This window comes from Nicotiana sylvestris, chromosome 6 (genome assembly GCF_000393655.2).
Source record: "Nicotiana sylvestris chromosome 6, ASM39365v2, whole genome shotgun sequence".
Taxonomy (NCBI): domain Eukaryota; kingdom Viridiplantae; phylum Streptophyta; class Magnoliopsida; order Solanales; family Solanaceae; genus Nicotiana; species Nicotiana sylvestris.
The window spans coordinates 14,391,105-14,407,471 of NC_091062.1; the positions used below are offsets into that span (position 1 = coordinate 14,391,105).

The 16,367-nt window shown below is 34.3% G+C and overlaps 1 protein-coding gene across 3 annotated transcripts; it reads left to right on the forward strand.

Annotated features, from left to right (window-relative positions):
• The first annotated feature begins 12,061 nt into the window (after positions 1–12,061).
• LOC104217885 (protein SMALL AUXIN UP-REGULATED RNA 9-like) lies at positions 12,062–16,062 on the forward strand. Of its 3 annotated transcripts, XR_708865.2 has the most exons (4): positions 12,062–12,280; positions 12,759–13,381; positions 14,140–14,251; positions 15,763–16,062. XR_708865.2 is itself a non-coding variant. In XM_009768214.2 (3 exons), exons 2-3 carry the CDS (start codon positions 12,880–12,882, stop codon positions 14,151–14,153), a joined length of 516 nt encoding a protein of 171 aa, XP_009766516.1. In that variant the 5' UTR covers positions 12,062–12,280; positions 12,759–12,879; the 3' UTR covers positions 14,154–14,653. The 3 variants fall into 3 exon arrangements, 2 of the variants coding, with proteins under 2 accessions (XP_009766516.1, XP_009766517.1); XM_009768214.2 differs by lacking the exon at positions 15,763–16,062 and having other exon boundaries at positions 14,140–14,653; XM_009768215.2 differs by lacking the exon at positions 15,763–16,062 and having other exon boundaries at positions 12,871–13,381; positions 14,140–14,653.
• The last annotated feature ends 305 nt before the right edge of the window (positions 16,063–16,367 follow it).

Below are 16,367 nucleotides of genomic sequence, written 5' to 3' on the forward strand. Positions count from 1 at the left end.
GATATCAAGGAATACCTCAGGATGGGGATATACCCGGAGCAGGCAACCGGAGATCAAAAGAGAGCCATTCGACGACTGGCAAATGGATTTTTCCTCAGTGGAGGAATGTTGTACAAAAGAACCCCAGATCTGGGATTGCTGAGATGTATTGATGCAGGTCAAGCCACGATAGTGATGACAGAGGTACATGCTGGAGTCTGTGGGGCCCATATGAGCGGCTATGTGTTGGCAAAGAAGATTCTGCGAGCGGGATATTATTGGCTCACTATGGAGCATGATTGTATCAGTTTCGTACGGAAATGTCATCAGTGTCAGATACACGGAGATCAGATTCATTCTCCACCAACGAAATTGCACACAATGTCAGCACCATGGCCATTTGTGGCATGGGGCATGGATGTCATTGGGCCTATCGAGCCGGCAGCTTCGAACGGTCACAGGTTCATTCTGGTAACCATCGATTATTTCACTAAGTGGGTTGAAGCCAAAACTTTCAAGTCAGTAACCAAGAAGGCAGTGGTAGATTTTGTCCATTCCCATATCATCTGTAGATTTGGGATCCCAAAAATAATAATCACGAACAATGGTGCTAATCTTAACAGCAACTTGATGAGAGAAGTATGTGAACAGTTTAAGATTACACACCGTAATTCCACCCCGTATCGGCCCAAGGCGAATGGAGCGGTTGAGGCAGCCAACAAAAACATAAAGAAGATATTGAGGAAAATGGTTGAAGGATCCAGACAATGGCATGAAAAGCTACCATTTGCGTTGTTGGGATACCGTACTATTGTTCGTACTTCAATAGGTGCGACTCCTTATTTGTTGGTATACGGAACTGAAGCAGTAATACCAGCAGAAGTCGAAATTCCATCCCTTCGAATTGTCGCTGAGGCCGGGATTGACGATGCTGAATGGGTCAAAGCCCGGCTAGAGCAGTTGAGTTTAATTGATGAAAAAAGATTGGCAGCAGTATGTCATGGCCAGTTATATCAGAAGAGAATGGCAAGAGCATACAATAAGAAGGTGCGCCCCAGGAAATTTGAAGTAGGGCAACAAGTATTGAAACGGATCCTCCCACATCAGATTGAGGCAAAAGGCAAGTTCGCCCTGAATTGGCAAGGGCCGTATATTGTGACCAGAGTATTATCCAACGACGCTTTACGTCTGACAGATGTCGAAGGAAGATGCGTCGACATGGCTATCAATTCTGATGCAGTCAAAAGATATTATGTGTAATTTCTTTTGTTATTTATTTGTTTGTTTGTACTTAGTGCTTATCGGATAATGAAATGACGAAGGCAATTCTTTCTTCTATCCAAACACTTTTAACCTTTGATTTACCCCTTTGAGCCTTACTTATCTTTTTATACCCCTCTCTTGGAATCATTAATGAAAAAAAATGAAAAAAATAATAATAATTTTTTTTTTGAAGGTCGCAAGAAAACAAAGGAGTCAAGGGAACTACGTTCGACCTGATTCCTCAAAGAGGATACGTAGGCGCCTCACGGCTCGGTCATAATGTAACAAAAAATCAAAAATTCCCCAAGCAAGAAAACTGGGGCAGAAGTTATGTTTTTAAATTTTGAAAAAAAAAGAGTTTGATTCCAAGAGTTGTAATGTTTTACCCATCAAAGCTATTTTGAATTTTATATTCTTTTCTTCAAAAACCCATATCGATATCCAAAAAAGACCTCCCGATCAGTATCCGAGGGGTACCAAGACAGGCAAAGGAAAGCCGAGAATAACACGCCGGTCACCGACTAAATAAGGATCATGAGCTGAAAGAATTGATAGCCATAAGAATTCCCAGCAGAGAGTATCTTACCGGCAACACTCCAATCCCCAGCTGAGAGAAGCAAAATGAGAGTCTTATCGGTGAAAACCTTCACATGCACCATAAGGCAACGTAAGCTGAGAGAAGCAAAATGAGAAAGTCTTATCGGTGAAAACCTTCACATGCACCATAAGGCGACGAGAGCTGTGAGAAATGAGAGAGTCTTATTAATAAAAACCCCTCAAAGCGCACTATGAGGCGACAAGGTATATTGGCGGAAAGGATCCGCATTTTGCAAAGAAGTAGTCACCTATTTATCCCCAGCAAGTGAAGACATCAGAAAGATTGATCGACACAAATAGACTGGGTTGATTAATCTGGAATGCACAACATGATCATTGGAATCGGCTGTACCACCCAGATAAGTTCATTTTTTTTCTCTTTCCCCCATCATTTGTACAAAAAGATTTTCTCTTTTCTTTTCTTTGTTTAAAAAGACATTTTCCAGAAATTTATTTTTGAGAAAGGTCTTTCAGAGCTTACTACTAGTTGCCAAAATGGTACAACGTAAAATATGAAAAGGGCAGGCCAGAGACAAGGCAATAAGACAAAAGACGTTGGTTGCCAGGCCGAATAATATTGTCCTAAAATGGCAATGAAAGTAAGGGGAAGAACCGAAAAAAAACATGTTGAGGAAATTGTAGGTCAAGTTCCAAGAGGATCCCCAACAGGACTCCGACCAAATATCGACCAAGTTCTGAGGTGGTCGGACAACACAGAATGGGAAAGGAAGAAAGGAAAATCCATCTACAGCAAAATAACCCCAGCAAGTTTTGAGATAAAGAACGGGGAAGGGATAAATGGAAAAGCCATCCCCAGCAGAATGTTATTCCCAGCGAATAACATCATCCCCAACAAGTTTTGGGAACGCCAAATAGGAATAAGGGGAAGGGAACAATCATCCCCATCAGGAGCGACATGACCACTCGCCATATATATAAAAAAAACTAACTAAATTTTCTTTGATTTGAACAGGAAATAAGGTGTTGATGATGGCCTAAAGACACGCCATAGGAAAGATCGCCAGAACTGGGGCAGAAAATTTTCTGCCACAAGTGAAATTTTTCTCGAAGAATCGAGGAAACAAATTCAAGTTATTCTTTACCATTAGGCGCCCACCTGTATAACAAGGGAATACATTTCATGTCTTTACCATTAGGCGCCCACCTGTATAACAAGGGAATACATTTCATGTCCTTACCACTAGGCGCCCACCAGTATAATGCGGGTATGCATTTCTGTTTTCATTTCATGTCCTAGGTCGCCCACCAGTATAATGCGGGTATACATTGCTATTTTTCATTTCATGTCCTAGGTTGCCCACCAGTATAATGCGGGTATACATTTCAGTTTTTCATTTCTAGGTCGCCCACCAGTATAATGCGGGTATACATTTCTGTTTTCATTTCATGATTCTAGGTCGCCCACCAGTATAATGCGGGTATACATTTCTGTTTTCATTTCATGTCCTAGGTCGCCCACCAGTATAATGCGGAAATACATTTTTGTCTTTTCATTTCATGTTCTAGGCGCCCACCAGTATAATGCGGGAATACATTTTTGTCTTTTCATTTCAAGTTCTAGGCGCCCACCAGTATAATGCGGGAATACATTTTTGTCTTTTCATTTCATGTTCTAGGTCGCCCACCAGTATAATGCGGGTATGCATTTATGTTTTCATGTCATGTCCTAGGTTTCCCACCAGTATAATGTGGGTATACATTTCTGTTTTCATTTCATGTCCTAGGTCGCCCACCAGTATAATGCGGGAATACATTTTTGTCTTTTCATTTCATGTTCTAGGCGCCCACCAGTATAATGCGGGAATACATTTTTGTCATTTAATTTCATGTTCTAGGTCGCCCACCAGTATAATGCGGGTATGCATTTATGTTTTCATGTCATGTCCTAGGTCGCCCACCAGTATAATGTGAGTATCCATTTCTATTTTTATTTCGTGTTCTAGGTCGCCCACCAGTATAATGCGGGTATACATTTTTGTTTTTTCATTTCATGTTCTAGGTCGCCCACCAGTATAATGCAGGCATACATTTCATATTTTTGCATTCAGGCGCCCACCTGTATAATGAGAGGAATACTTTTGAGTCTTATACTTCAGATTTTGAAATCAGTAACCCCACCGGAAGGTAGAAGGTTACAACAAGAATTCCCAGCAGGAAACAATAAAAATACCCAGTACCGGAAAGCAGAAGGTTGCAACAAGAGGTCCCAGCACAAATTCAAGCGCATGAGTCAAAAGGAAGAAAAGACGCGTCTTGAAAGAAGCAGCCTGTGAACATTAAATTATGCCCAGCATAACAAAGCTTAATGAAGGAAGCCATATCCCCAGCGGACCGAACAAAATGATGCAAACTGGTGATTCAGGAAAGAAAGAGGCCGGTGTCATCCCCGTCAGTTCTCGGAAGAAAGAAGCACCGGAATCGACGCAAGCCGACAAGAAAGCAAGGCATCAAGAACAAATAAAGAGATCTTGTAATCCGTAGTCTAGCCTAACTTCTTCATTTTTCTTTTAGGCATGGTGTAATAAGGAGGTCAGCAAGCAGTAAAAGTAGCATGCAATAACAGTAACATTGCAGTCCCATGGTAGTCCCAGCTACCAAAACTTCCCGAACTGCATTGACCTGATTCTTGTTTAGCCCAGGATATGTAGGAAACCTCTAAAGCAAAGGTTCGGTAAAATCTTTTCAAAAAAAAAAAATACTTCACACGGAGTACTCGAACGGGCAAAAATTACTCGTATCCGCTCACTTTATCTTTGTACGAAAACCCTTCGTGTTTTCGGACAAAGAGGGGCAGCTGTGAGCACGTGATTTTCTCCCTATATGAGAATCACTCCCAAAAAATTCAAAATAAAATAATTTTCCTTTGTGTGCAATTTTTGTATTTTTGTGGTATTTTTGTATAATTATTTGTATTTTTGTCTGTGCATGTTTATTTGTTTTAAATTAATAAAAATATAAAATATGTCGCATTTTCATTTAGTATTTATTTAAGTTTGTTTTTTACAAAATGAGAAAATCATAAAAAATAATGTACGTTGCATTTTTAGCATTTAACGTCTAAATTGTGCGATTTTTGTCGTTAATTGCTATTTAAATGTGCGATAATTATTTTTAGAGTTAATTAGTTTTTTTTATATAAGATAATTTAGTTTGTAATTTAATTTAGAATTTTAGTTTTATTAATTAGGAAGTAAAAGAAAAGAGAGCAAAAATACAAAGAAAAATCGGATTGGGCCACTTCTTCAAATTTCAACCCCGGGCCCAAACAAATGCCCAACCTTCCCCATGACCCGGTCCATTTCAAACCGGGTCGACCCGGTCCATACCCAAATACCCAACACTCCCTATCTTACTTTTAACAAAAAAACAAAACAAAAAGAAAAAAGACAAGAAAACCCTAGACTAAATCATCTTCCCCTCTCTTTCTCTCTTCTCCTTCACCATCTTCAAGCTCCACCATCACCTCCCATGGCTGCCTCTTCTTCTTCGTTCCTAGCTCCACCATGAACGACCAACAACCATGGTTGTTGTTTCTTCGTCTTCATCAGTCCGTCGAAAACCAGTCCAAAAACGAGCTCCACCAAGCAACCAAACAGTCCGCCATTGCTACTGCTTCATCTCCTCGACCCAGCTGCCCCCTCGACGAGTTTCTGCTTCAGCTTCACCTACTGCATGACGAGCAGCTGCTCCATGGCTGCTGCTGTATCGTCTGCTTCTTCTACTGTTGTTGCCCGGCGAGCAGCTGGTTCGAAACCCAGTCGACGCGGCTTCATCGTCTTCATGGCCAAGCTGCTCCTGTTTATGCTTCTTGCTGCTGCCGCTGCTCAACCATTGCTGCTGCCGCTGCTCAACCACTGCTGCTGCTACTGTTCCTTGCCGCTGCTACTGTTCTCATGGCTGCCATCGCTGCCATGGCAGCTTCATCGCAGGCTACTGCTGCGTTTTTCTTCTCCATAAGCTTCATCTTCTTCGTCATTCTACTGTTGCTTCTTCGCTACGTCCAAACAGACCCCATTCGTTGTTGTTTCACGTTTGCTTCACCTCCTTCAGTTGTTTCTTAGGATCGTCTTCGTCGTCGTTTGTTCGAGTTTTGGTTGGGGTCGTCAAAACAGCCCATACATAGTTCGAGTTCGTCGTTGGTCATTTACGGTTAGTTGTTCTAAGTTTTGTTTCTGTCCGTAATTTGTTTGATATTTTTCGGATCCGAAATCATTAAATGTTTGATTCTTGTTCTTGATTTTTATTTAGTTGTTTTATTTTTTGTTTTATTTTTAGGTAAAAATTGTTAGTAATTATAATGTTTTTAGTTTTAAGTTGAAGTTCAATGAATTTTGTCTTTAGTTTGTTCTGTTAATTTTAAAAGGATTTAGTATAGAAGAATGTTAGTTTAAATCATTTAAATCCGTCATGTTTGTTGTTTAAAATAGATTTAATTCGTGTTCATTTTGTTTGAAGTTCGTTTTTAATTCAGTGATTTAATGTGAAGTTATGTTTTAATTTTTTGGAATCATGTATCTTTGTTATAATTTTGTTGGATTTAATTTTAAAAGATCAATTGATTATTTGAAGTTTAGTGATTTGAATAAGTTTATTTGTTTTGTTTAAGCTTAATACAAGTTTAATTCGAATTTGAATAAAACTTGCTTGTTATTGTTGTTGAATCTTTTCATTTATGTTCATACTTTGTTTGATTGTTCTTGAATCCGAAATTAGTATAAGTTTGATTTTTCTTGTTTATTGTTCATCATTTATGATTATTTCTTCAGTTTGCTTCATGATTGTGTTTAATTTTAATGTAGAAATTATTGGTTGTAAAGTTGTTAGATTTTAATTTCAAATGATTATTGAATTTAGAAATCTGAATATACTTGTTTGTTGTTGTTGTTGTTGTTGAATCTGAAAGTAGGTTTGTTTGTTGTTAAAAATGTTGTTCAATCAAGATAATTTTAGTTGTTTCTTTGTTGTTCATCATTTAGTTTGAATTTGTTGTTGAACATTGTTAGAAATTAGTCATATTTACTATATTTTGGTTGAAATTGATTAAGTAAATTGGTTATAGTTGATGTGGGTAGTTTGGTAATTTGCAGTACGTTCAGGGGTAAAAGGGTAATTTCGGTAAGGGCAGAGGGGTATTTTTGGAATTTAAATTCTGAATAATTATTTATTGTGAGTGTTCTTTCCATTAAAATTAAGATAATATTAAAGTAATTAATAATGGGGGGACAAGATATAATGGTGGGGAATAATGCAATTGTTTAATATAAGCATGAGGGACAAGATATAATGGGGTATTTGTTTAATAAGGTGGGGGACAAAACATTGGATAGTGGGATTAAAAGGGGGTTGAGTGGGAAGATAATGGATTTTTATGTTTTAAAAATGTTGAAAGATGGGGATAAAAGAGAGAGGCTTGATCAGATTTGGGGGAGGGAGACAGATAGAGAGAGAGAGAAAAAATAGTTGAATATTTAAGAGAGATAGAAAATTCCGAAAAATATTAAAACTTTCAAGAAAAAGAAAAGAAAAAAAATACAAATAAAAAAGGAGCTGGAAATTCGAAGAGAGAGTAGTACACACTTGATAAATATTCTGATATACGGGTTTAGAAAAGAAGGGTTAAACATTAATTAGCCTTTCAAAATCTGAAAATTCCCTTGGTTTCTGTCCGTTGTTTTGTTGTTGGTGTTTCTGGATTTTATTTTGATTTTCAAATCTGTCACTGGGATTTCTGTTGACTGGATTGCTGGTTATTATTGTTGTTACTGTGTTACGTACTACGTGGCTGACTTTATTCTTCTTATATTGACAATACCAGGTACACAACTGTAATTTTGGCCTTTTGTAAGCTGAAAATGAAGAATGGAAGTTTAAATTTTTAATTTAGTTTTTTTTTATTAATTGCATTTAGGTTATTTCATGTATTATTATTCTGTAAATCGCCGTTGTTTTGCATAATTAGGCATATTGTAGCGATGTATTAAATAATGCTTTGATTTAACCTGATTATTAGGTAGTATATATTTAAGCCTGTTCATTACTGATTAAACTGTCAAATAATTAAAATAGAATAAAATAACGTAAAAATGGCTTTATTAAATCAGTTTGGCAAAATTGATTAAGTTCTTTATTCATAAGGGTTTTAGTATCGCCAACGTTAAGTTAATCGGAATATGTAGCTGAATTCAGTTAAAACATGAATTAATTTTGCGAATCAAGTATTAGGACATGATTTGAATTAAAACAAGGTTAGTTAAGGTTAAATTATTTAATTTTTAGAAATACGGTTTAGTAATCAAGATTATTTCTAATTTTCAGTATTTGTAAATAATTAATTTCAATAGCTCAAGTCATCTAACAATATGATTTTTAATCCGACTATAGGATAATTAGTTTTTTTCTAAAAAAAAAAATTATTTGACAATTCCATGTTGCATTTATAATTATAATTTTAGTAATATTATTTTCCGTTAATATTTGTTTTTCTCTTCTATTTAATATGTTATTTTTAAGTATGTAGAGATTGATTTTATAATTATAGACAAACTTAGTAATAATAAAAATGTAGTCATTAATAGATATTCATAAAATAAGGAAGGATTTCGCTAAAAATAAATAGATGTAAACAATACAAAAATTTGCAGGATTCTCCAATTTCATTTATTTATTTATTTATTTAAAAAAAATACTTAGATCCCGGGATGGGCCGTTTAGTAAATTTCACGGTCCTACCTAAAAGTATAATAACGCGTAGTCTTTTGGCGCATATTTAATAAGGTTATTTTCTTAAATATGGGTGTGCATTTATGTAACCCAAATCCCGATCTTGACGGAGTCAAAATGCGTCAACAAATCACGTGTACACTGGTTGTGACGTGGTTCGAGATGCATTTTCACGACGTTGCAATTCTTGTATAAAATAATAATAAGAATAATGATAAAAGCGGTTAAAAGTTAAATTTTGCACATAGGTTCAACATGTATTAAATCAGATAATCAAGCCAAATATGACAGTTGAGCGACCGTGCTAGAACCACGGAACTCGGGAATGCCTAACACCTTCTCCCGGGTTAACAGAATTCCTTATCCGGATTTCTGGTACGCAGACTGTAATATGGAGTCATTCTTTTCCTCGATTCGGGATTAAAATTGGTGACTTGGGATACCCTAAATCTCCCAAGTGGAGACTCTGAAATACGCCTCGGTAGATTGTCCTTTAATTGGAAAAAACTCCTACGCCCCTCGCGGGGGCGGAAAAAGGAGGTGTGACATTTACTCCTTGATGAATTATTGATTTGACGATTTGAATGTGTTTATCTATTGTGGAACGGGCCGAACGCCTCGGTAGATTAAATAGATGCATCTATGGTTCGCGTCATTCGACCCTCTGGCAGTGCACAGTTAAATATTGTTGGATCGGGCCGTACGACCTCGGCATGATTTGCACATGCTTGTATTGCTTGCCTTGAGATTTATAGATATTGATATTTTCTCTCCCTGACTTGAGATAAATTGATAATTAATATACTATGAATTCTGAGACCTTTTAATACAAAAAGGAACGTTTACCTGTTTAGTGACTTATTTGAATTTACTGTCATTTTAAATAAATCCATGATTATTTGTATTGATGATATATTATATTGGACCACTAGTAAGTATCGAAGTCGACCTCTCGTCTCTACTTCTTCGAGATTAGACGGGATACTCGCTGGGTACACGTTGTTTTCGTACTCATACTACACTTGCTGTGCATTTTATTGCACAGGTTCATGTGTGGCTAGTGGCTTAGTGGCATAGCGGCATGGTTGATACGGAGACTTAAGTGAGCTGCATTTGTCGAGACGACCCGCAGCCAGCAGAGTCCCCTTCAGAGTATTGTACTCTATTTTCATTTCTGTCCACATTGTATTCCGGACAATTACTGTATTTTATTTTATTCCTAGTAAATGCTCATGCACTTGTGACACCGGGTTCTGGGATGATTATTGGGTATCTTGTATTTACTTCCAAACATTCTTTTATTGACATTGTAAAGATTGTCTTTTACTAGTAAAATTGAAGGAAAATCATAGTTTTCAAAATTGTTAAAACGAGAATTTAATTAAGTATTATGGTTGGCTTACCTGACAGCGGTGTCTGGCGCCATCATGACCCTTAGTGGAATTTGGGTCGTGACAATGAGGGACGCTTTGATGGATTTCATTTCAGGGAATTCCTTGCTCACTTTTGAAGTATCAAGCTCATTGTTACTCCTAGGAGCAACAATGACCTTTGCTTGCTCCTCAAGAGTGAAATTCTTCCGGCTAAAGCTCGGGTCGACATTGTTATGGTACATTTCAAGAATCTCATTATGGCTAACAACTCCAGGATTTGTGAAGTTCCATATTCCAGTCAGATTTCTCTTTGCCATCTCGAGGGATATTGGGAGAAGTTCATTCAAGATTGTCATTGAGTTTATGTCGACTACCCTCTCGTATCGAGTGATCTTGGTGATGAATAGTAATATAATAGTTGAGTAATATAGTACATCGAAGATTAGTTACATTTTGAGTTTATTTAGTTTAATTTAATAGTTTCCCTTGGTATCTTAATTTGTTTTAAGTCATTGATTTCATGAATCTAATTTTACTGTCTTTGAGTCAGGATTGGACATATATATTCTTCTGGCTTGAGCTCTTTTCGCATACCTACAAACCCTACACCAATTATCTAGAGATAGAAAAAAATATGCTTAGGAATATACAATTAATCATATTAGCAATAAGTTATGTGCATATCACTTGCCGAATAGTAATTTCAACTGGTTCAAGAAATATGCCAATCGTAACTATCTTGACATCACTACGAATATCATATGTTATGCGTCCATCTTTAATTTCTTTTAAAAAAAATATATTTGTAGGTCTTAAGTTAAGTATTTGTACTGCGGTATATATAACTTAAACTCAAATATCATATATCTAAGTTTCCTGTCAATTAATAAAATAAAGATCTAAATATTTGGTGGTGGCTTCCACAAGTACCCTCTGTTCCTCGTAACTCCACCTTTGCTTTGGTTACTCATGAAATATACCTAATTATATGCGCATTTCTCTTGTTTTCAATTTATTTTTTAATTTTCAAAAATTAAACATAAATCATACTCCAATCTCTAATGCTCTATTTTTTTCCATGCTTAATTAGTTCTTGATTTCTTCTATAAATTTTTGCTATTGGTGTATTTATTTTATTATTACTTTTTATACTCTAGTCATCATCTATATGACTATGTATGGCATTCTTTGTTCTTTATCCACTGCCAATAATAATAGTCATAAAATTATAGAATTTTTACACTATATAGTTGCCCACCTTAAAAATAATCGATGTGCATATACATATATATGCGGGGTGGCTCAAGGGGAGGTTAGTAAAGCCTTTGCTTTAGTCCTCCTAAATTTTGGGGCCTCAAAAATATTTTTAATTGTGGATGTACTATCTTATTTTCGTTTAGACAATATTGAAGTTTATAGAAGAAAGAAAAAAGAATACAAAATCCTTATAAAAATGGAAAGAAAGACTATCTATTTTTTAACAATAGAAATATTTTAGAACTTTGAATTAAGACGCTCAAATCATCATATTGATAAATGACGTCTTTTACAATAAGATCCAAGATAATGAATTGTAAATACGTGGCTAACATCTTATTAACTTGAATTTTCTTACCAATGTGAATATTAATATTATACTTTATAAGATAACTACACTATAGACAAAAAAAATGTAATATTAATACTATATTTTACAGACAAAAAAAGAGAAAAAATTAAGGTCCCTTATTAAAATTTGGCTTTAAGTCATGGGTTTTATTGAGATGCCTTTGATATATGTATAATATATTATATATATGTATATTGATTAGCTGTTGTAAATATTTTTTACTGACTGAACAATGTATAATTTCACCTAGAATTATTGTGGAAATATGCTAATACGAGAGATTCCACTTTGACTCGCTTTTATAGTGTATAATTTCCAAAAAGACATTAATGCATGAACTAGAGTAAATCGGGTGGATGTCTGGATAAAAAGGAAAAGGAAGAAGCGAAAACGTAGTAAAACCATAGGTGGGAGAGAAATTTACTGCGACAAAGAATGAATACGTATAAAAGGCAAAAAAAAAAGAGATCTAATTTCATGTCATGGAAGTTATATAATTTGTATCCTATTTATTCAGAATCATTATCCTATTTAGTGAATTCTGAAATATTTATCTATATATGTATCTTCTCTTCCAAGGCAAAAACTCGTTATCCAAACAAGAAGATTAACTAGATTAGCAGCTCAAACTTATTCTGGCATTCGAAGCTCATATTTTCTATGGTCATAAGATGACAATTTTTTATTATTTTCGCTTCCTCTAGCTCATCATATTCTGGTAATTGACTCTCCAACTAAACATGAAATCAATTGTATGTCTCGATTATTATTCCTTTCCTCTAGAATGAATGACAAAAGTTATTTTTCTGGAAACTGTTTTTCTTGAAAAATCTGTTTTTTAGTGTGTAGCTACAGTAAAATGTTTCTCTAATCTGATCGTCTTGTTTATTTGTTTTCCACTTTCTTTCGATGATTGTGTATATCACAAAGAAATATGCAATAATGATTTGTTAATCTGGATAGCATCATATGATATTTTCGGTCAAGATGAGCAGGCCAATTTTAAACCAAATGATCCCTGAGGGTTTTAGGGCATCAAATTCATGTAGATAAATTCTTGTAAATTTGTCCTTTTTAATTTCCTTTTTAGCTACATTTTACATGTGAGAATTCTTGCTATTGTTTGCCATGAAATTTAGAATTAGAATTGATAATGGTGCGTGTATTATAATCCTATATAAATGAAAAAATTGCAGTGCAACAAGATTTGATGAGTCAAATTCTCTATGAGAGCAAATCAAAGCCCTTGTAATTATCAATTAATTCAGCTGAGTATTTTCTCATCATCAATCTTGTTGTGGAAATTAGCAAAAGAAAATGGATGAACATGGAGGAGGAACCAAAGTGACAGGAATTAGACAAATTGTGAGACTTAAACAATTGTTACATAAATGGCAAAATGTCACACTTAGCCCTAAGGGGAAAAACCACCAAAAACTCGATCGTGTAAAATCCTCGAATCGAAAAGATGATTCCTATGGAGGCATATCACCATCTATAAGCAAGAGATTACGGAGCTCCAGCATATATTGGGGAGACTCGGACGAGGATAATTGCCAGAGTCCCGAACCACCTCATGGTGTACCAAGAGGATATTTAGCAGTTTATGTTGGACCAGAACTTAGGAGATTTATAATTCCTACAAGTTATCTTAGTGACCCTTTATTTAAAGTGTTGTTGGAAAAAGTTGAGGAAGAATTTGGGTTTGATCATAGTGGTGGACTTACTATCCCTTGTGAGATTGAGACTTTCAAGTTTCTTTTGCAATGTATGGAGAACCATCAGAGATTTCACCCTACTGATCATCACAATGATTCTGGTAATGTTCTTTCCTTTTCTATTCTTTGTTTTTCTTTGTATTTAACTTCTATGTACTAATTGGATAAAAGTATTTATATAATCAGATCACTTAGGGGTCCTTTGGTAATTGGTATGATGGATCGGCAAAAATAATTCTGGGATAAAAATTTCGTATCTCTTGTTTGGTTATTAATTCTTGATTTATCCCATGATTAAAAGTAGTACCGAAATAACTTATACCTGTCAGATGATGGAATAGTAATTCCAAGATAAGTTATCCTAGGATAAAGCAGTAAAATTGACAATCCTAGGATTAATATAACATATGAAACAGTCAATAAGAAATAATACCGGGATAACTAATCTCAACACAAGTAATCCTAATATAACTAATCTCAGCATAATTTATCCCAACATAACTTGTTTTCAAAACAAATAACCTCTTATAGTACAGTAAATACAGTTAAATCTTTATGATAAACATTGATTAAGAATCTGGTAAAGATGATAACTAATATACTAGCTTGTGTCGTATAACAACCATCTATATAAAATAAAATAAAATCTTTACATTGCCGGTGCACATAAACTTAAATCCACATTCCTCTTAGTTACGATGTAAACGTATTTGAACATCACTTAATAAGTTAATTACAAGTAAATTTTTATGACAAATGTCAATTAGAAACCTGATAGTATTAAAATTTATACGATTGGTGTATATAACTTAAATCCATATATATATTTTTTTTATAAATACTGATTTTTTTGGTGCAGGGCTCATGGCCTGATTATGATTTCAATGCAAGCCGGATCTTCATTGCCAGTTGAGGAGTAACTACCAATCTCTCTCTCTCTATATATATATATATAAGAGGGAATAGATAAGGTGACTTGGCACCTCTCTTTGTTCAAGAATCCTATTTATCTTTTTTCTCCTTTTTTTTTGACATTTTTTCTAAAAAAATTTCCATTCTTCTGCTATATTAAAAAATACAAAGCCACTCATTTAACTGTCTTAATTATGTTAAATGTGCTATGTAAATTAGTCAGTTACATACCTCTTTGTATTCCAGTTTTCAAGTATTGGTAGAAAACAACAAAAAACATAACGGGCAAATAGAGATGATGGGCACGTTAAATTCAATTACTATAAATTCGGCTAATTTTCCAAGTTGCAGTGTAGGTATCAACATTCAGCTGTGCGTGCAACGATTTTATATGTTATAGTTCTGCCAATTATATGCCAATATCTTATTTGCATAATGTTATATTGAAGTATTTGTTGATCTACTCTTTCCCTATGGCTTAAAGTTTGTCTTTCTTTTGCTCTTTATTACGATACAAGAGCAAAGAAATTCAATGAAAAAAGGCAATTCATACCATTCACGCTGGAAGGCAATTTCTCAAGATTTATTGGTTCATTTTCATTATGATTCGAATCACAATAGATTTTTTGCAATATATATGTAAGGATTTTAACAAATTTTATACATGCATACTGCAAGGAGTATTCAAAGGGGCTGCGCCACAAAGTACGTAGTAGGCTTTTGGAAGAGCTAATTAGAATTTCCAGGAATGAAGGGTAAAAGTATGATGAAATTCGGAGTACAATGGTCAAAACACTTGATTTTCGATATGAATTTAGGTACATATTTTTCATATTTTTAAAATAAAATTGAAATGTTGCATATAACTAATGATTTAAAATATTTTAAAACATTAAAGATAAGAAAAATTATTTCACTCTCCAAATAGTAATACCTCCATATAAATATAATGGACGATGAATTTTTTTTGACTGTTATCTCTTATTATTTTTTAAATGTTTTTGTAGTAACTATCAAAACAAAATTGAAGGACACAAATGGAAGGGATAATCGTCTAAGAGAGGGAAAAAATATAGAAGAACATAATAAAGGAAGAAAAAAAACATATATACTAAATATTAAATATAATAGAGAAAGTAACCCAAAAAAGAGAGTTTAACCAAAAGAAGGAAAAGGAAAAAAAAATCAAGGATAAATGGGAAGCAATTAATGTGAGTTTTCTGGAATATAACTTATTTAGGGGATGAAGAATGTGAGAGGGAGATTAATGACTAGAGGGAAGACAATGAAGAAAAGAAAATGAAAATGAGGAAAGATGACTAAATAGATGTACACCGCAATTATAGAAGAATCTTTTTAAGAAAAAAAGGTTTACTATTCTAACTAATATGTGTGTGTATATATATATATATATATATATGAAAAAATTGTCTCTTCTATCTACTAAATTTGGTAAGAAAATTAGATGTAAACTCAGTGATACTTTTTATCTTTCTATTATTTTATTATCTTCAGTTTTTGCAATTAGTTGAATAAATATTAATTTATGTTATGTTGTTGAAACAAATAGATATTGGGACCTTAGTTGGCTCACCACTCTTTAACGCATACTAAAACTTGCCACTCTTTTGGCAATATTCTGGTGGTTTCCTGACTATATTCTTGAGGTGCATCATGAAGACGTGGCTGCTATATTTATTATTGAAAATTCAAGCATTTGGGGATATGGCTATGGATGTACTAGAAAGATTGACCAAATGGTACTGTCTAAAAGAAAAAAGAAAAATACACTTAAAAATATCGTATTTATAGTACGTTTATTCTTTTGTTTACCAGTTATTCAAAATTTTCATCACCATTGTCTTATTTAAGGTTGTACAACTTTGAATCCAAGTAAAAATTATTGTGACTTTTAATGTTATTTAAATATTATACTCATGTTTATGTTCTTCGCTTCACTTCAAAATAGGCAATAGTTTTTCTAGAAAATTTAATGGAATTTCTTTGGTGAGGTTTTATTATTATTATCTTCTTCATGTTTGAAGTGATAAAAATATTCTTTAATACTTGGGTATTAAAAAAATTAGTTCGTAATTTAATGAGGTTTTTTACGACCGCACAAAGCGCGGGCACATCACTAGTGGTCTTATACAATTAGTAATGGTTGGTTTTTGG